At 42.6% G+C, this 21505-nt stretch overlaps 2 protein-coding genes across 3 annotated transcripts; both read left to right on the top strand.

Moving 5' to 3' along the window:
- Positions 1-2992: 2992 nt before the first annotated feature.
- On the top strand, positions 2993-6799 carry LOC115137560 (zinc finger protein 329-like). 2 transcript variants are annotated; one of them, XM_065024872.1, is made up of 4 exons: positions 2993-3474; positions 3863-3993; positions 5261-5425; positions 6005-6799. In XM_065024872.1, the coding sequence occupies exons 1-4, from the start codon at positions 3216-3218 to the stop codon at positions 6416-6418; spliced, it is 969 nt and encodes a 322-aa protein (XP_064880944.1). In that variant the 5' UTR covers positions 2993-3215; the 3' UTR covers positions 6419-6799. The 2 variants fall into 2 exon arrangements, with proteins under 2 accessions (XP_064880944.1, XP_064880943.1); XM_065024871.1 differs by having other exon boundaries at positions 5261-6799.
- Positions 6800-12068: 5269 nt separating this feature from the next.
- Positions 12069-20579, top strand: LOC115137434 (uncharacterized). The gene is made up of 7 exons (XM_029673753.2): positions 12069-12563; positions 12951-13081; positions 13288-13464; positions 15664-15819; positions 16175-16286; positions 16516-16640; positions 18634-20579. The coding sequence occupies exons 1-7, from the start codon at positions 12287-12289 to the stop codon at positions 19645-19647; spliced, it is 1992 nt and encodes a 663-aa protein (XP_029529613.2). The 5' UTR covers positions 12069-12286; the 3' UTR covers positions 19648-20579.
- Positions 20580-21505: the final 926 nt, after the last annotated feature.

The raw sequence follows: 21505 nt of genomic DNA on the forward strand, positions 1-21505 counted from the left end.
CTGGCCACTCTACCATAAAGGCCTGATTGGTGGAGTGCTGCAGAGAAGGTTGTCCTTCTGGAAGGGTGTCCTTCTGGAAGGTTGTGCCATCGCCACAGAGCAACTCTAGAGCTCTGTCAGAGTGACCATTGGGTTCTTAGTCACCTCCCTGACCAAGGCCCTTCTCCCCGATTGCTCAGTTTGGCCGGCTGCCAGCTTGAGGAAGAGTCTTGGTGGTGCCAAACCCTGTTCCATTTAAGAATGATGGAGGCCACTGTGTTCTTAGGGACTTTCAATGCTGCAGGAATGTTTTGGTACTGTTCCCCAGATCTGTGCCTCGACACAATCCTGTCTCTGAGCTTTATGGACAATTCCTTTGACCTCATGACATAGTTTTTCTCTGACATGCACTGTCAACTGTGGGACCTTATATAGACATGTGTAGCCCTTTCCAAATCATGTCCAATCTATTGAATTGCCAAAGGGGGACTCCAATCAAGTTTTAGAAACATCTCAAGGAGGATCAATGGAAACAGGATGCAACTGAGCTCAATTTTGAGTCTCATAGCAAAGGGTCTGAATACGTATGTAAATAAGGTATCAGTTAAGAACTTGGTACCCAGAACATCACCACAAATACCCCTATCTGTCTGACCATATACAAGCACTGCAAAACCTGTTTTTAATAGATTTGCAAAAATGTCTAAAACACTGTTTGCTTTGTCATTATGGGGTATTGTGTGTAGATTGACCAGGAAAATGTTTTATTTAATATATTTTAGAATAAGGCTGTAAGGTAACAAAATGTGGAAAAAGTCAAGGGGTCTGAATACTTTCCCGAATGCACTGTATGTATCAAGGTAACATCTATATGATTATTTCTTGTGTGGGCTGCTATCCTACTAAAAATAAAATCTCATGAGAGAAAAATAGTAACATTATCTACCGCCGGCCACACGACTGTGCTACCTAGTAGAAAGCACTTCAAGTCGGCAGGGATGTCGATACTAGCGCCGGTTTATCTTGTGCAGCCCAATCAACAACGCCAAACGGTCTTTAGTGGCAACAAATCTGCCCAATTAGCGGATTTATTTTCCATACACTCACTGCTTTCGACACATACTCCGGTCGCCATATTGGGCTGCAGTTTCCCATACTTGGGACGAAAGCGAATGTTTCCGGTTTTCAGGGATATAGTATTTTCAACATAACTTCTGTGTCTCCTGAAAAACAGATGTGGGGACTCCGCCAGAGATACTTTTGAGGAGATGGGAAACTACATTGGAATCATTTTAGTGCCTATTGTGTACGTTTCCCATGAGTCTTCAATTGGCCACGTGGTGCATTCTGGGCGAGTGAATGGGAGTCAATTGGAAGCTTGCTCCACAACCCAACATTAGTCATTTGTGTCTGGGACCAGACAGGATATAGTGTATGAGGTTTTGCAGTGCTTGTATATGGTCAGACGGATAGGGGTATTTGTGGTGATGTTCTGGGTACAAAGTTCTTAATGGCATTGTCAATCAGTAAAGCAGAAGCAGTGCCAGAAATATGGGAGGGAAAGGGAGAGACTGTTATTAGATTTGAGGAGCAGTGTGGTTCAAGAGCCAAGATTAAGTCAACTGCTGTGGAAATCTTCAGGGGATGTAGTATTTAATTATGTATTTCGTTTCCTTAAGGAGACAAGACTATTGGGTAGGATTTAGAGCTTCCCTGTCTCTTGTAAGGCACCTTAAAGTTGGTTGCCAACCGCCATATAAAATCCACAGAAGAAGAACCCAACATTATAGCATGAATTTCATCAACAATTAGTACAACATTATAATATTTTCCAAGATGTGAGATACTAACTTGTTCTCTGTAATATCCTATAGCTTTGGAATCGTGACATTACGTAAGGAAATAGGCAGGTTTTTATTTTTTAATACATTTTTATTCATAATACAAAAATCAACAACTTACATTGCTACATTAAACATGTCTAACAAAACAAAACACAGGTATTAACAAGAAAATCTTAAAACATACAAAAAATACCAATAAAATAATTTTAAAAATAAACAATTCTAGTGCAATTGTATGACTCACTTGTTCTTTGAATGTAAATTTGTGTCATAATTTTGGGAAAACCTTGCACAATACTTATTTACCATTATGAACATTAGCCATGTTTTTGACATAAAGGATATAATATGTTACTATTGCAATGATAACAAGACCATTGAAATGATTGTGATTTTTTAAATTCTTGTTGCCAAATACTTTATACACAAACAAAAATTCCAAAGTTCTATACCAAAATGACACTTTTTTTATTGAATTATCTTAAGACATTATCCCTAGTGAATAACAACAAGAATAACATCTTCCTGAATCATGACCAAGTCATGGTCTTGCCTCCTCCAAACTGACTTCCATTTTTGTAGTCATTCAGTTACATTGTTAGTGCGGTCACTTACACACAATTTAGCCCAAACAACTACCTCTTTCCCAACTGTATTTAATTTATTTATTTATTTTGCTCCTTTGCACCCCATTATTTTTATTTCTACTTTGCACATTCTTCCATTGCAAAACTACCATTCCAGTGTTTTATTGTGCTATATTGCATTTACTTTGCCACCATGGCCTTTTTTGCCTTTACCTCCCTTCTCACCTCATTTGCTCACATTGTATATAGACTTGTTTATACTGTATTATTGACTGTATGTTTGTTTTACTCCATGTGTAACTCTGTGTCGTTGTATCTGTCGAACTGCTTTGCTTTATCTTGGCCAGGTCGCAATTGTAAATGAGAACTTGTTCTCAACTTGCCTACCTGGTTAAATGAAGGTGAAAAAAAAGAGAAAAAAAACTTGACTATCCGGTCAATATAATGGATAATCAGTGGCTCTATGCCTACTACGTCAGGTTACGGAGTATGTGTAGGGATGTGATTCGGATTGGACCCATGTACAATCGAATGGCAGAATACTCCCAAGTATCTCGAATGCACACACCTCTAACATTTACCATAGAAGAAGAATAACACCCTTCTCTTCAGTGTGAAAGGAAACGAATAGTAACAAAACAGTTTCCACGTTATCGTTTTGTTATTTAGACATTTATCAACACCCTTGAACTCAATGACTCATTTAATTAGACAGCATCGCATACTTACCCCAGGTCGTCTTTACTTTGCGTTGTAGACGGGACTTGATTAATGTTATCTAGGTAACGCTAGCTAGCAGCTAACAATGGCTAACTGTATGGGTTTTCATACTCAAATAGCCTCCATCGTTGAGGTGCTATCGAATGCATTCGTTGCAGAAATCTGCAAACTCATAGACGACGACTATGCAGTGTTTCGTTTGGAAATAACTCAAAGCCAGAAAGAAAACAGGACATTGCGGAGGAAACTACAGCTACTGGAACTGAAGGTGGCCCGGGACCGCGTCCTCGCCAGTCATCCCAGTAGTGTCAAGATCCTTGACCGGTACAGTGTAACGGCAAGAGGTACATTTTGTGGGAGGCTGCGCTGTCATTCGCCGTTCATATATTGGTCATTACACGTCGCCCCGTTCCCTTCTGCACATGTGTTAAGATGCGTTACCCAGAATTGGGTCTTGGTCAAGTTTTGGATAGTATGCAGTAAATCCCCTGATTACTTAGCTATTTTGCGCACAGACACAATATTCTAACCAGATTATTGATTTACTATTTACCTAATAAAAACATGATGCATGTAACGTCGGTCTATAAATAGTATATCAACAAGTTATTTGAAGTGTTACCTTACATCCTTGTCAATTATAGGCAGAGTAAAAAATTGTCAATAGTGTACAATATAGCGTTGAGCATTGACCGTACCTAACCATCTCTTTTCCCCCAATCACACTCTCAGGTGAAGGACATCTCACTGGAGGCAACAGGAGTGTTGTGAAGCCCGTAGGACACAATACATGGAGAGATGACCAACCAATCACTGTTAATGAGGGGAGTAGAACCTCACCACAGCACATTATCATGATAGAGGTAGTGCTGTGAAGGTCTTGGAATTTGAGGTTATCTAATTAGCCAGACCATTGTACACGGTTGAAAACATAAGTGATTGGAGGGGTATTACCATTACACTTTATCATCAGTAGTATTTCATTATTGTTATTCAAGTTATTACCTCTATTAGTCTAGTTTTCCCTAAATATTTGCATAAGGTTGCAAACCCTGCTGCTGCGGTCGGTCATGTGATGGCAGTGGTATTTGAATATGTTCTTCAGAGAGGACGTTGTAATTAGAGAAATTATGTCGCCTAAGCTACTGAAAATATACACTACCGTTCAAAGGTTTGGGGTCACTTCGAAATGTCCTTGTTTTTGAAAGAAAAGCGCATCGTTTTGTCCATTAAAATAACGTCAAGTTGATCAGAAATATAGTGTAGACATTTGGTGATGTTGTAAATGACCATTGTAGCTGGACATAGCAGATTTTAGAAAGAGGAGTGGCAGGCCCCGGTGCACAACTGAGCAAGAGGACAAGTACATTAGTGTCTAGTTTGAGAAACGGACGCCTTACAAGTCCTCAACTGGCAGCTTCATTGAATAGTACCTGTAAAACACCAGTCTCAATGTCAACAGTGAAGAGGTGATTCCAGGAGTTGCAAAGAAAAAGCCATATATCAGACTGATCAATAAAAATAAAAGATTAAGATGGGCAAAAGAACACAAACACTGGACAGAGGAACTCTGCCTAGAAGGTCAGCATCCCAGAGTCACCTCTTCACTGTTGACATTGAAACGGGTGTTTTGCGGGTACTATTTAATGAAGCTGCCAGTTGAGGACTTGTGAGGCGTCTGTTTCTCAAACTAGACACTCTAATGTACTTGTCCTCTTGCTCAGTTGTGCACCGGGGCCCACCACTCTTTCTATTCTGGTTAGAGCCAGTTTGCGCTGTTCTGTGAAGGGAGAAGTACACAGCGTTTTACAATATCTTCAGTTTCTTTGCAATTTCTCGCATGGAATAGCCTTAATTTCTCAGGACAAGAATAGACTGACGAGTTTCAGAAGAAAGTACTTTGTTTCTGGCCATTTTGAGCCTGTAATCGAAAGTAGGCTATAAGATGGTGAATTGGCAAGGAAAGTAGGCTATGAAGGGGAGAAAGACAGAAATGCGATAGCATGAATGGATAATAATGCACTGTACATCCTTATTTATCTGCCATCGGGGAGCTTGTGAGACTTCCATATGATATTGTTATCCAATTCATTTACCGGTAATAACCTCTTCTCTCTCTTCTTGTGTCAGTCTGCAGATGCAGAGTCTGCAGGTCCTGGAGTCAAGCAGGAGAGGCGTGGAGGAGAGGAGGACCCACAGCACAGCAGAGACATCGAGACTGGAGTGCCCCCTGTAGCCATGGAGGACCACACCACTGCCCCAGCGCAGCCCAGGACCTGCCATAGCATCATGGAGGTCAGTGGAATGCTGAATGCTGTCCTCAAGTCAGAGACAGACAGAGAGACCTTAACTGTTAAACAAAGGATTGTACACACAGAGAGACTGGGCTGTTCACCTGCTCCCGGCTCAGAGTATTTACTTCACGGTAACCCAAGCTCGAGGACGGTTCATTCTCATCCCAACCCAAGTCAACCGATAGAGACTGGCAATGATCCGTCTTGTTCTTACGCTACAGAGATGGACACTGGCAACATGCTCTTCGGTTTAGAGACCCAGACTGATCTTTCTGAAGGGGACAGGAACCAGTATAGTGGTAGTGTATACTCTGAAGGGTGCCTAGATAAGAAAGGGGGCGTTATAGTGGTAGATGAGGTGATTGTGAAATTGGAGGGCGACGCTCCTCCCACATGGAATGCAGATAGTCACCTAGGAGATGAACACTCACAGGGCAGAGATTTCTTAAATTACAGGGACAGCTTAGAGACAAATGCAAATGTTGTGACCCACTCCCATTTACACGCACTCAAGGATCATGACCCAGTGTCAACTTCAATGGGACCTTCTGATTCTCACGGCCACGTGTTTTTCGATCAGGTATTGAACTCAAACGACATGGCTAGAGACCAGGCTCGGAGAGGGGGAGCCACGTCAGGTGGTAGTAAAGAGAAGAGGTTCCTCTGCATGTTCTGTAACAAAGGCTTCAGCAGCGCCCAGAAGGTGGAGATCCACCAGAGGGTCCACACAGGGGAGAAACCCTACAGCTGTACCCATTGTCACATGTGCTTCACTGAGGCTGGCACCCTAAAGAGGCACCAGAGGGTCCACACAGGGGAGAAACCCTACAACTGCCCCCAGTGTGAGAAGAGGTTCTCCCGCCAGGACCACCTTAAGATGCACCTGAAGGTCCACACGGGAGAAAGGCCATTCGCATGTACACAATGCGGGAAGAGGTTCTCAGAGAGGAGCTATCTCAGGATGCACCAGCAGAAAAACCATTCCACTCGATAGCTTCTGACTTTTCAATCAAACCCTGCATTAAAGACAAAGATACCTTTTTATTGTTGTCAGCAGAAAGCATTCCCAGATGCATTTGGAATAATGAGAGTAATACATTTCAGAATTGAATATTCCTGGGTAGAATATTGCATCCAGACATTTTGTGGTATATAATCCAAAACAGTATGTTACATATTGTGTTTGGTACTGTGTAGGCTATATGATGTTCAAATGCCCATTTCCTTTCAAAAACGACTTAATTTTTCCCAGAACACTTTTAAATGAAAATCTATACATTTGATCATGCAAATTTGTGGTTGAGACCTGTGTTATTATTATTATTTTTTCATATGGTGTATTTTAAAACTTTAATAAACGCAAAATGGGACTTCATTCTAAGACTTTTTTTCTTCTCATGGAGTCTCACTTTAGTATACATATTCTGTCTGTAATGAAATGCGCTATAAATGTTTAATACATTATTAGGGGTTCACAGCAAAGTTGTTCTCTGAATTCTTATTTATTTTATTTTATTAAAAAATTACGTCTCTTATTAAAGGATGTATCATAACAGCTGTATTCTGTCTTTTGAAAGTTATACAGCTTTAAAACTTGATTGCTGACATGCAAAACATTTTGGGACTATATCAACCGTGGACTAATGAAACAAATATGATCGTTTTTGAGGAGTTTTACTTTAGCTTTTATCAAACTAAGTTAAGGGATTGGTTAAGAGATGGCTGAGTTATTGATAAATAAAAACTGCTTAATTAAAGGTGCAATATGCAGAAATTGCACTGCCGTTTACTGGTTGCTGAAATTCTAATAGTTTGCCTAATTTCAGTTTCTCACAAAATGAGCAAAAACAAGCAATGTAGAGAATCATTTTCACCATCTTTTCAATAACCAAAAATATTGTTTTTCAGCTGTTTGAAGCTGCTGCTACTCACTTTAATAACTCTATCTACGTGTACATATTACCTCGACACCGGTGCCCCCCGCACATTGACATGGACTCTGTAGCGGTACCCCCTGTATATAGCCCCGCTACTGCTGTTCTTTAATTATTTGTTATTCTTATCTCTTGTGGCATTTTCTAAAAGCTGCATTGTTGGTTTAAGGGCTTGTAAGTAAGCATTTCACTGTAAGGTCTACTACACCTGTTGTATTCGGCGCATGTGACAAATACGACTTGATTTGTTGTACAAAAGTAAATTACCCCAAAACTCAACTTAAGCATGGCAAGCATAGAAATAGCGCACACAGAACAGATCTACTGCTTCTGAGACTTGCTTTCAATGAGTGACCTATAACTCACATTTCTATGTAAATTTGGTTGGGTCACCCAAAAAGTTATATATTTTTTTATCCTTTAACTTTTTAGGCAAGTCAGTTAAGAACAAATTCTTATTTTCAATGACAGCCTAGGAACAGTGGATTAACTGCCTTGTCAGTTCAGGGAGCAGAATGACAGATTTGTACCTTGTCAGCTCAGGGATTCAAACTTGCAACCTTTCGGTTATAAGTCCAATACTCTAACCACTAGGCGACGCTGCCGCACCGCTGCCGCTTTAAATTAATCATAGAAAATGTACTTCTCATGGACTAAAAATCAGATTCACTCCAAATTTGGTCTTTGGGCTCATCACAATAGTACTTAAAGAGTTTGAGAAAATAATGTTAGTGCATTCAAAGATGGCCACACTATACCAGCAGATGCATATTGGCACATACGCTAACATCTTAAAATATGCACACAAACAAATATTTCTTCTCATGAACTATAGGTCCAAATGACACCAAATTATGAATGTAGGCTCATGGTACATGTCTTAACTTAGCTGTTGTTATAAATAACATACAAACTTAATACATTAAGAAAAGGTCCCTAGCAGACTGACACAATATGGTGGCTTGTTATAAATGTATGTTATAAAAACACACATAATGTATGAACTTGACCAGGTAATTGACTCAACTCCATATCTAGAGTTACCACTGCCATGTTTTTGTAACTTCTTCCTGCAGGCGGTTGGCTGGAGGCTAACAGAGGAGACTGGGTAGCCATTTTGGAACCCAGATGGGTGCAGCCAAGGGCCCAGGGGACAACATCACCAAGCAAGCCAGGACCAGAGGCGACATAGTTGAGGTCTGTGGATGGGACAGCTCCCTTAACTCTGGGCTGGGGAACAACACCGTTAGCCATGCCCAGAAACAGACAGTAGAACATTAAACAACCAAACTTAGTCTCCATGACAACAGATTGGCTGAGACCAGGGTGTGGCGTAGATGTGGTCCGCGGGGGACAGGGAGGTGTCTGAATGCTGCGGGAGAGAACAGACCGACTCGGCTAATAATGCTCCGTCCTGCTCCTATAGTTGTGATTCAGAGAGACTGATGATGCCTCAGGTTAACCCCCTAACAGGTGCTGCCTTCAGCCTGCCTTCTATAGGATCTATCAACTAGACCCTGCGACAACACAGACACTCCCTGGCTTTCGCCCTCCTCACACTCTCCTAATGTTAAACCAGACCTCGGACAACGCCTGTGGCTCAACAGTAAATGGCTACAGAAGCCTATTGACAAAGGACAGGAGTAATAATTCTATTAGTAGATCCGGTGGCATAGAAAAGCTCTTCCCTTGTCCGTTCTGTGGGAAAGCTCACGGGGGAGAAAGTAGTCGGCTTACACGTGTGCCGGGCCAATTTCTCCCACTCGTACTAGCTGAAGAGGTGCCAGAGGGTCCACACGGAAGAAATCATACAGCTTCTCCAAGTGTGAGAAGAGGTTCTCCCACCAGCACCAGTTGAAGAGTGCACCTGAAGATGTTGTTTGCCTGTATGCACTGCCGGAAGAGGTTCTCAGAGAGGCTACCTCAGAATACTCCAGCAGAAAATGCACACAAGCCATGTACACTGAATGCACAAAACATTAGGAACATCTTTCTATTATTGTGTTGCACCCCCTTTTGCCCACGGAAAAGACTCAATTCGTTGGGGCATTGACTCTACAAGATGTCAAAAGTATTGGAGGGGACTCCAATGCTTTTCACAATTGTGTCAAGTTGTCTTTTGGGTGGTGGACCATTCTTGATACACACAGGAAGCTGTTGAGCATGAAAAACCCAGCAGTTTGCAGTTTTTGACACACTTAAATACATGAGCCTGGCACCTACTACCATACCCCGTTCAAAGGTAAAAATGTTTCATTGGGGAGGAGTGACAACTGTCCCTTTACATGAAGTAGTGAAGATGTGTGTAATGTTGAACCTTTTCCAAAGTGTTCTAAAATGTATTTGCTCAAGTTGAGGTTACTAGATTTACAAAAAAATTATTTACTGTGCATTCGCAAAGTATTCAGATCCCTTGACTTTTTCCAAATTGTGTTACGTTACAGCCTTATTCTAAAATGGATGAAATAAAAAAAAAATCCTCAACAATCTACACACAATACCCCTTAATGACAAGCAAAAACAGTAAATATCACATTTACATAAGTATTCAGACCCTTTACTCATAACTTTAAAGCACCTTTGTCAGTGATTACAGCCTCAAGTTGTTTTAGGTATGCCGTTCAAAGCTTGAAACAGCTGTATTTGGAGAGTTTGTCCCATTCTGTTCTGCATATCCTCTCAAGCTCTGTCGGGTTGGATGGGGAGCGTCACTGCACAGCTATTTTCAGGTCTCTCCATAGATGTTCGATCGGGTTTGAGTCCGGGCTCTGGCTGGGTCACTCAAGGACATTCAGAGACTTGTCTGGAAGCCACACCTGCGTTGTCTTGGCTGTGTGCTTAGGGTCGTTGTCCTGTTGGAAGGTGAACTTTCACCCCAGTCTGAGGTCCTGAGCGCTTTGGAGTAGGTTTTCATCAAGGATCTTTCTGTACTCTGCTCCGTTCATATTTCCCTCGATCCTGACTAGTCTCCCAGTCCCTGCCGCTGAAAAACATCCCTACAGCATCATGCTGCCACCACCATGCTTCACTCATGGTGCCAGGGTTCCTTCAGACATGAAGCTTGGCATTTAGGCCAAAGAGTTCAATATTGGTTTCATCAGACCGGAGAATCTTGATTCTCATGGTCTGAGAGTCCTTTAGGTGCCTTCTGGCAAACTCAGAGCGGGCTGTAATGTGCCACCTTGCCACAATGAAGACCTGATTGGTGGAGTGCTGCAGAGATGGTTGTCCTTCTGGAAGGTTCTCCCATCTCCAGAGAGAAACTCTTGAGCTCTGTCAGAGTGACCATCGGGTTCTTGGTCACCTCCCTGACCATGGCCCAAATCCTCCGAATGCTCAGTTTTGCCGGGCGGCCAGCTCTAGGAAGAGTCTTCGTGGTTCCAAACTTCTTCCATTTAAGAATGATGGAGGCCACTGTGTTCTTGGGGATCTTCAATGCTGGAAAAATGTTTTGGTACCCTTTCCCAGATCTGTGCCTCGATTACAACCCTGTTTCGGAGCTCTACGGACAATTCCTTCAACCTCAAGGTTTGGTTTTTGCTTATATAGACAGGTGTTTGCCTTTCCAAATCATGTACAATCAATTGAATTTACCACAGCTGGACTCCAGTCTAGTTGCAGAAATGTCTCAAGGATGATCAATGGAAACAGAATGCACCTGAGCTCAATTTCGAGTCTCATAGCAAAGGGTCTGAATACTTATGTAAATAAGGAATTTCATTTTTTTGGGGGCAAGAATTTCTAAAAATCTGTTTTTGCTTGTTATTATGGGATTTTGCGTGTCGATGTGTCGATTGACGATTTTTAAAATATGTTTAATGCATTTTAAAATAAGGCTGTAACGTAACAAAATGTGGAAAAGGTGAAGGGGTCTGAATACTTTTCCGAATGCACTGTACATTTACAGAATAAAGTGTTACCATAGTGAGAAGTTATTCTACACAACACATGTATGTTGTGGAATAAAAGTACTGTACTTCAAATTGTGCGTATGACCATTTTGTTGAAATTAAATACAAAATTGACTCTGTGCTGACTGACTTGGTTATTTTTGTGTCATTGCAGGGACAGAGTTTTCCTTCTGTCGAACCAAAACACATAGGGATTTTATATAATAATAATAATCTCCACCAATGGCTCCATATTATTAGGTACTTGAATCACAGTGTTAGAGATGGCTTAACTGTGGTTAACATTTTATTAATACATGTCATGTTTCTGTGTGTACAGCAAAGAGTTTCTTATCTAAACCTTTATGCTTTTCTGTACAATATTTGTTTGCGGTCTACAGTCCATGCAGAAAAAAGTAGTAGCGCGTGGCTAAACTTCTCAGCTGTTCTGGTTCAACCAATCACTAGGGTGTTTTTGTTTGACCTACACGAACATGACCAAAGCCATGACTGAAACAAGAATTAATTTGCCCTGGATATTTACAAATAAATGTGATGTTTGAGGCTCTCTGTCACTAAGTGATTATATAATGTACACCTGGGTTGGGCTCAATTTGAATTTCAGGGAAGTAAACTGAGATTCCAATTCAATGATTGAAAAAACTGCATCTACCTTCTATAAGAAGTTTTGTAGGGAATTATTTTATTATAAATTCAGGGTTAGTTAAGATAATATAGTGGTATAGATAGGTCGTAACGGGCCTCACACTCCAGTGCAGTAGGTGGTGGTGTATGCACCTGGCAGTTGGTTGCGATTCGCCAATAAAACAAAGAAAAAAAAGAAAACAGAACTGAAAAGCCTTCATGTTGTTCTTATTTTGACATTTATTAACCAACACCCTGGAACTAAAAATATGATCAATGTAACATCACAGCATCGCATACCCTAGGTAATCTTTAATTCGCGTTGGAAACAGGACTTGGTTGATGTTATTTAGGTGACGCTAGTTAAATGTTAACTGCTAATGTTAGCCAACAATGGCTAACTGTATGGTTTTTCACACTCAAATAGCCTCCATTATGGAGGTGCTAGCGAATGCAGCCGTGGCAGATATCTGTAAACTCGTAGATGACGACTATGCAGTGTTTCGTTTGGAAATAACTCAAAGCCAGAAAGAAAACAGGGTATTGCGGAGGAAACTACTGGAACTGAAGGTGGCACGAGAGCGCGCTGAGAGGACAATGCGAGAGCGCGTACTCGGCAGTCGTCCCAGTAGTGTCAAGATCCTCGACCGGTACAGAGTAATGGCAAGAGGTAAATGTTGCAGGAGACTGCGGGCCCCGTTTCCCCTCTGCGCATGTGTGGCTTTAGATGTGTTTTCCACATTGGGTCTTGGTCAGTTTTGGGATTGTATGCAATAATTCCCCTGATTACTTAGCTATCTTGCGCACAGACACAATATCACATTCTACCCAGATTCTTGATTTACTGAATTTCCTATTATTTACTCCGTGAAAACAATGTGATGCATGGAACATATTACATCAATCAATAAATAGTATTTCAGGAAGTTATGAAAAATGTTAACTTACATCCTTGCCAATTCTAGACAGTGCCAAAACTGTCAATAGTGTACAATATAGCGTTCAGCATTGATGGTACCTAACCTAAACATCTCTTTTCCCCCAATCACTCTCTCAGGTGAAGGACATCTCACTGGAGGCCACAGGAGCCTTGTGAAGCCAGCGGGACACAATACATGGAGAGATGACCAACCAATCACTGTTGATGAGGGGAGTGGAACCTCAACCCAGCATGTTATCATGATGGAGGTTAGTGTAATAGTGTTGAATTAAAAATTACATTTACTTTGTAAATCAAATGTGGCCTTTTTATTTCAGAAAGGCTCCCCTGAGCTATTCACTTGCTTACATGTACATCCTTATTTATCTGCCATAGGGGAGCTTGTGAGACTTCCCAATGACATTGATATCCAATTCAACTTATGTACCACTAATAACCGCCCCTCTTGTGTCAGTCTGCAGAGGCTGCAGGCCCTGGGGTCAAGCTAGAGAGGTCTGGTGGAGAGGAGGACCCACGGCACAGCAGAGACACCCAGGCTGGTGCAGCGTCTGGAGTGGCACCCCCTGTAGCCACAGAGGACCTTTCCACCGCTGCTGTGCTCCAGTCCAGGAACCGACGCAGCATCACAGAGGTCAGTCGATGTCGTCCTCAAGTAAGAGACAGACACCAAGACTGTAACACACAGGCTCTTACACACACTATCTGAATACAGATCAGACCCAGAGAGACTGGGGCCACCGGTCTGTCCTCCTGAGCCTGGCTTGGTGTACTTACCGTTATTTCACCAGAGCCAGAGTATGGTTTATTCCTGTGGAGATGGTGATGCGTTAGACACTGGCATTGATGATCTGTCTTGTTCTTACGCTACAGAGGTGGACCCTTGGGTTTAGAGAGACAGACTGACCTGTCTAGAGGGGACTGGAACGGGTACATTTCTGTATAGACCTCACTTTGTGCACGGGGTCATTGTCATGCTGAAACAGGAAAGGGCCTTCCCCAAACTGTTGCCACAAATCGTCTAGAATGTCATTGTATGCTGTAGCTTTAAGGTATCCCTTCACTGAAACTAAGGGGCCTAGCCCGAACCATGAACAACAGCCCCAGACCATTATTCCTCCTCCACCAAACTTTACAGTTGGCACTATGCATTCGGGCAGGTAGCATTCTCCTGGCATCCGCCAAACCCAGATTCGTCCGTCGGACTGCCAGATGGTGAAGCGTGATTCATCACTCTAGAGACGCGTTACCACTGAGTCCAATGGCTTTATACCACTCCAGCCGACACTTGGCATTGCACGTGGTGATCTTAGGCTTGTTTGCGGCTGCTCGGCCATGGAAACTAATTTCCCGTCAAATAGTTCTTGTGTTGACATTGCTTCTAGAGGCAGTTTGGAACTGGGTAGTGAGTGTTGCGGCTGAGCCGTTGTTTCTTCTACATGTTTCTACTTCACAATAACAGTACTTACAGTTGACCCTGCAGCTCTAGCAGGGCACTCTTATGTAGGTGTCATAACCAGCCATAAAATAACGCAATACATTTCAAAATAGGTTTAAATATGTGTTATGACCATATTATTACAGGTTATGACTGTCATAACGTGTTGACGCTGGGTGTCAAGTAAAGTAAATCCTTCTATAACCTGTCTCCTCCCCTTCATCTACCCTGATTGAAGTGGATTTAACAAGTGACATCAATCAGGGATCATAGCAATTCACCTGCATTCACTTGGCCAGTTCATGTCATGGAAAGAGCATGTGTTCATGATGTTTGGTATAAAGCCGAAAAGTCTTTTTCATATTGTGTTTGTGCTGTGTGTCTGACGTTTGCAGATTTTCCAAAGACACCTTTAATGAGAAAATGAATGCAGTTGATTAACTTCAGGCGGGTTATTTGTTGAGACATGTATGTGTGGTTTTCATATGGTGTATTTAAAACTTGTTGATCAATAAACACAATTTGATTGAGACTCTCTTTAGCATACGTCACATCTGATCTCACCCTATTCTGTATATACACAACAGTGATTTTTCACCAATATCCACTTAGTGCAATAAACATTAGAAACACCTGCTATTTCCATGACATAGACTGACCAGGTGAAAGCTATGATCTCTTATTGATGTCACCTATTAAATCCACTTCAATCAGTGTAAATGAAGGGGAAGAGACAGGTTAAAGAAGGATTTTTAAGCATTGAGACATGGATTGTGTATATATGAATGGGCAAGACAAAATGTTTAAGTGCCTTTGAACAGGTATGGTAGTAGTTGCCAGGTGCACCCGATTTGAGTGTGTCAAGAACTTCAACACTGCTGTGTTTTTCACGCTCAATAGTTTCCCGCGTGTATCAAGAATGGTCCACCACCCAAAGGACATCCAGCCAACTTGACACAACTGTGGGAATCATTGCAGTCAACATGGGCCAGCATCCCTGTGGAACGCTTCCGACACCTTGTAGAGTCCATGCCCCAATGAATTGTATTCTGGAGATGTTCCTAATGGTTTGTACACTCAGTGAACACTCAACAAATCTACCTACAAATACCCACACACTAAGAAACACCTACTGGGTGTGTCAGAGTTTTTAGTCAGGTTTGTCTGATGATTACTTGACTTATCATTGCTGACTTGTTTTTACCCACAACATCATATTTATATCCACCATGATGGGTTTAACAACAATGAAGTCATTCTGTAACTACAGTACAGTACTCAAACTTAGTGGGGATGGGTAAACACTCCAAATTAAATGTGTGTTTATTATCTGTGTGTACTTACCTGAGGGAGTGTATGTCTGTGTAATCTGTATCACCTCTCATCCATGAGGAGGGTCCAGAGGTGCTGCTGATAAAGGTGGAGGGGTGTGAGGAGGGTCTGGGGAACCCTGAGGGGACCATGGTCATGGAGGACAACCAGACTACACCTCCTCCTGAACCCACAGAGGAACCAGCTGAGCAACACAGGACCACACAGAGTCTCACTGAGGTGAGCCCACTGTGAACTACTGTCTGAATGGTATTAGGTCAGGGCCTGTATCCACAAAGCCTCTGAGAGTAGGAGTGCTGATCTAGGATCAGTTTAGCCTTTCAGATCATACTGAATAACATATTTAAAGATCAACACTCTTACTCTGAGACTCTTTGTGGATATGGGCCCAGGCCTTGACCATGCCTTTGAATTATAAAACTATTAAAGAGTGTCAAGTGATCAAATCAACTAACAAGTTTGCATACTACTCATAGCAATCTCATAGCAATTACCCAATCAGAAGATACTCTATAGCAGGGTGCTCATATCAAATTTCTTGATCCAATATCCTCTCACTCTTTATCTCTTACAGTCAGTAGACATGGAGGATTGGAAGCCTGATCTGCTGCTGGTCAAAGAGGAGACAATAGAAGATGGACCAGAGAGCATGTATCTGCTAAGTGGAGTAAAGATGGGGGAGCAAGGTGAGGGAGAAATACATATAGCCTACATACAGTAATAGATCTTCAATGGGAATAGTGATGCACATGGCTGTTGTTATTTCTTCATTCATGAAATCAATATAACTTATGTTTACATAGAAAACCACACATTATAATGTATGAACTTGACCAGGTAATTGACAAAAGAAACTCCATATGTAGAATTCTCTGCCATGTTTGTAAAGTCTATTTTCGAACCTTTTTCCTACAGTTGTTTGGCTGGAGGCTAACAGAGACTGGGGGGCCATCTTGGATTCCCAAACCCAGACGTGTGCATCCAAGGGCCCAGGGGACAACATCACTGAGCAGGCCAGGACTAGAGGCAACATGGTGGAGGTCAGTGGTTGGGACTGCATTTTCAACTCTGGGCTGGGGAATAAAACTGTTAACCACTACCAGAAACAGACAATGGAACACAAAACAACATCTTAACCTAGTTTCTATGACAGCAGACTGGATGAGACCAGGGCGAGGCGTAGAATTGGTCTACGGGGACAGGGAGGTGTCCGTATGCGGCGGGAGAGAACAGACCGACTCCCCTAGCGATGCTCCATCCTGCTCCTATAGTTGTGATTCAGAGAGACTGATGGTGCCTCAGGTTAACCCCCTAACAGGTGCTGCCTTCAGCCTGCCTTCTATAGGATATATCAACTGGAACATGGACCCTGTCGACAACACAGACACTACCTGGCCTTCATCTTCCTCACAGTCTTCGTATGTTAAACCAGACCTCAGACAATGCCAGTACCTCAACACTAAATGGCAACAAAAGCCCATTGACAATTAACAGCAGTAGAGATGGAATCAGTAAAGGTGGCAGCGCAAAAGAGAAGCGCTTCCCGTGTTCGTTCTGTGGGAAAGCCTTCAGTTTCCCCAATCGGGTGGAGATCCACCAGAGGATTTACATGGAGGAGAAACTGTTCAGCTGCCACCTGTGCCGGGCCAGTTTCTCCCACTCATCCAGTCTGTAGAGGCACTAGAGGGTCCACACGGGAGAAATGCTACCGCTGCCACCAGTGTGAATCAAATCAAATGTATTTATAAAGCCCTTTTTACATCAGCAGATGTCATTAAGTGCTTATACAGAAACCCAGCCTAAAACCCCAAACAGCAAGTAATGCAGATGTAGAAGCACGGTGGCTCAGGAAAAACTCCCTGGAAAGTCAGGAACCTAGGAAGAAACCTAGAGAGGAACGGGGTCTGAAGAAGGCCAGTCCTCTTCTGGCTGTGCCAGGTGGAGATTTTAAGAGTACAAGGCCATTAAGTCCAGATTGTTCTTCAAGATGTTCAGAAGTTCATAGATGACTAGCAGGGTCAAATAATAATCACAGTGGTTGTAGAGGGTGCAACAGGTCAGCACCTCAGGATATAACGTCAGTTGGCTTTTCATAGCCGAGAATTCAGAGGTCGAGACAGCAGGTGCGGGACAAGTTAGCACGTCCGGTGAACAGGTCAGGGTTCCATAGCCACATGCAAAACAGCAGAAACTGGAGCTGCAGCACGACCAGGTGCTGGGAAAGGGGACAGCCAAGAGTCATCTGGCAAGGTAGTCCTGAGGCATGGGAGAATTAGAGGGAGCATACTTTAAGTTCACACAGGACGAGATAAGACAGGATCATTTCACCAGACACTGACCTTAGCCTCCCTGCACAGACTATTGCAACATATATACTGGAGGATGAGACGGGGGGGACAGGGATAAAACCCCACCCACTTTGCCAAAGGACAACCCCCACACCACTAGAGGGATATCAACAGAACACCAACTCACTACCCTGACACAAAGGCTGAGTATAGCCCACAAAGATCTCTTCCACTGCAGAGGGTGCGCAAAGCCTGACAGAAAGATCACGTCAGTGACTCAACCCACTCAAGTGACGCAAACTATTCAAAAATGTAGTTTAACAAAGCGAGGGTGCCAGATTTACAGAAAAATGTAGTGTTACCGAAGTGAGAAGTTATTCTTGTCACGTATCATTTTGTGCAATAAAAGTACTGTACTTCACGGTATGTGAATATATATGAATATATGATATTTTATTGAAATTCAATACAAAATTCACTCTGTGCTGACTGACTTGGTTATTTTTGTATCATTACAGGGACTGAGTTTCACTTGTCTCAGTCGAACCAAAACAATATCCTTAATTCTTGAATCAACACATACAGTATGGACATTTAAGAAACTCCAATGGCTCCATCTTAGGTACTTGAATCACAGTGTTGGAGATGCACTTGTCTGTGGTTATCAATATTCATGTTTCTGTGTGTACAGCAAATTATTTATTATATAAACCTATATGCTTTTCGGTTCAATTTGTGTTTACAGTCTGCAGTCCATGAGGAACTGCTGATATCCGGTGTTGCTGGTGGGAGAGACTGGCCCTCTGAAGCGGCTGGTCACAAACCCCGGCCCCGGATCAGAACCCTGGATCAGGAGCTGTCACTCTTCTTTCCCGAGTCAGAACCAGGACTGAACCGCGAGGAACAAAGACTCCACCACCACACAGAACACAACCAGTGGACAGGTGGACTGAACAACCTCAGTCCTGGTGGTCATCAGAGAGACAGAGGCTCCAGTCAGGGATCCAGTCTGCAGCCCAGACCCTTCTCTTCACAGTCTCAGTGCAGGGAGGAAGCAGGGCCTGGGGCTGATAGAGATAGACCCTCCTATTCCTATGATACAAACACCACAGTATCCATGATGAACAGAGCAGGTCACCCTGGGCTTCAGCCTTTACAGAGAGTGGTGGGAGACCCCCCTGATGGGAGTCTTTCGGAAAGTCTGTCTTCTCCTTCAGGATCTCGTCTAATTCCGGATGAATGGGTTAATAGAAAGCCTGGACCTGAGTCTAGCCTTCCTCAGCTGCCTCATGGTTACCCCACCAATACAGACAGGGTCAGGATGGGCATTCACCACAAGAGGTACCTAGCCTATAACACACCAGACAAACCCAACAACACCCAAACAATGGCTAGAGGTCAAGCAGGGAGCTCAAAGACTAACCAGCTAAGGGTGGTGGCTCCTGCTTCTAGCTACTCTGGTGTCATTGGGTCACAACGTGGGAAGCCGAATATTAGGACTGACGCTGACAAGCCGTATGCCTGCCCCAGATGTGGGAAGTGCTTTGCTGAGGCGAACTATGTGAAGATCCACCAGAGGGTCCACACAGGGGAGAAACCCTTCAGCTGTACCCAGTGTCACATGTGCTTCGCAGAGGCTGGCACCTTGAAGAGGCACCAGAGGGTCCACACAGGGGAGAAACCCTATAGCTGCCCTCAGTGTGAGAAGAGGTTCTCACGCCATCATCATCTGAAGAGGCACCTGAAGGTCCACACATGACAAAGGCCATTTGCCTTCTCTGAGGGTTTCGGAGAGGAACTACCTCAGGATACACCAGCAGAAAAACATTACACTTCATAACATAAGAGGTAACCAACACATTGTCTCCCCATCATTGGTGTTAGTGCGGTGACATGCTGCCAACCTTCACTTTCTTTCATTAACTTTCTCTCATTAGCTTTAGTCCTGCCCTCTAACCTTTTTTTTGCCTTAGATCTTTACCTTAGATCCTTCCTCCAAGCTAACCCTTATGTATTTCTCGCTCACATTCACATTTAGTAGTTCTCTCCTTTTGCCCATGTAACCATGCATGTACTCTTTGAGGGTGTCCCTTTCCCTGAGTTCCTTTTATTTGTGTGTACAGAACATGATTCCTTTCTCATCTTTATCTACCCTCTTATCTTCCTACTTCATGCTGCTCATTGGTTAGCTGTCACAGTGGAAGCCCCCACTAGGCCCACCCCCAAGCCTCTCAGCAAAAGCTCTGAATAGGCTCAGTCAGCTGGACAAGATCCATAGAGCCAATCAGGATGCTTCTTAATCTTCCCTCAAGACAAAGATGAATTTTCATTGCTGTCAACAGAAAAGATCCACAGATGCATTTGGAATAACGATAGGGACAGGTTTCAGTGTTGAATAGTCCTGAATAGAATATTGCATCCAGACATTGTGTGATATATACAGTATAATGCATATATAAGTTAAAGGTTTATTACATAGTGTTGTGTAGGTTATATGACGTTCACAAATGCCTATTTCATTACATCCATTTAACTACTTTATTTTTTCCCAAGACACTTTTCATGAGAATTAATGCAGTTCAAGTTCATGCTGATTTTTAGCATTAGTTGAGACATGTATGTGCGGTTTTCAATGGTGAATTTAAAACTTGTTTATGTTTAATAAACACAAAATGTGACTTTTCATTCTAAGACTTTCCATGACTCTCTTTAATATACATCACATCTGATCTCACCTTATTCTCCATACACCAGACAGCTTTACAACCAATATACACTTACTAAATATACTTACACAAACACCTATTGTACAATAGTTTAGTCAGGTTTGTCTGATGAATTTTGATTTACCATAGATTACTTATTTTTTACCCATATTTAGGTCCACCATGATGGGTTTAACAACAATTAAGTCATTATGTAACTACAGTATAGGACTCAAACGTAGTCAGCCTGGTCTCAGAGCAAAACATTGTTTTACTAAAATGCATGCCACTCCATTTGGCATGATATGTTTACTTTACATTATGTTACATTACATTGGTCTACATAAATCTGGGACACTCAAATTAGTATATGTTACTTTTGGTATGACAGTAGGTTACTTAAGGCAAAAACGAAAAGAGGGTGGATGGGTGGGCGCATAACGCAAACTTCTAGCGACCAAATGTGTGTAATCATGGACAAATGTAGCATTTTTGCAACTGCAACTACTTATTACTCTAGCTACTTTAACTACTCATCATTTTCACAAACCCTTCCCCTAAACCTAACCTTAACCCTTATCTTAACTAGGAGAGTCAGTTAAGAACAAATTCTTACTTATTTATGACGGCCTAGGAACAGTGGGTTAACTGCCTTGTTCAGGGGCAAAATGACAGATCTTTACCTTGTCAGCTCGGGGATTCGACCTAGCAACCATTCGGTTACTGGCCCAACGCTCTAACCACTAGGTTACCTGCCGCCCAATCTCCATTTTGAAGTAGTACATTTTCTTATTCATGATTGGCTGATCCATCCCGATGACCCAGTTGGACATGAAGTTGGAAGTCCCAACAAGTTAACTACATTAAAATGGTGGAAGCCCTCAATGGCGCTGCCCCAGCTAATATGGCCTT

This window comes from Oncorhynchus nerka, linkage group LG11 (genome assembly GCF_034236695.1).
Source record: "Oncorhynchus nerka isolate Pitt River linkage group LG11, Oner_Uvic_2.0, whole genome shotgun sequence".
NCBI classification, from domain to species: domain Eukaryota; kingdom Metazoa; phylum Chordata; class Actinopteri; order Salmoniformes; family Salmonidae; genus Oncorhynchus; species Oncorhynchus nerka.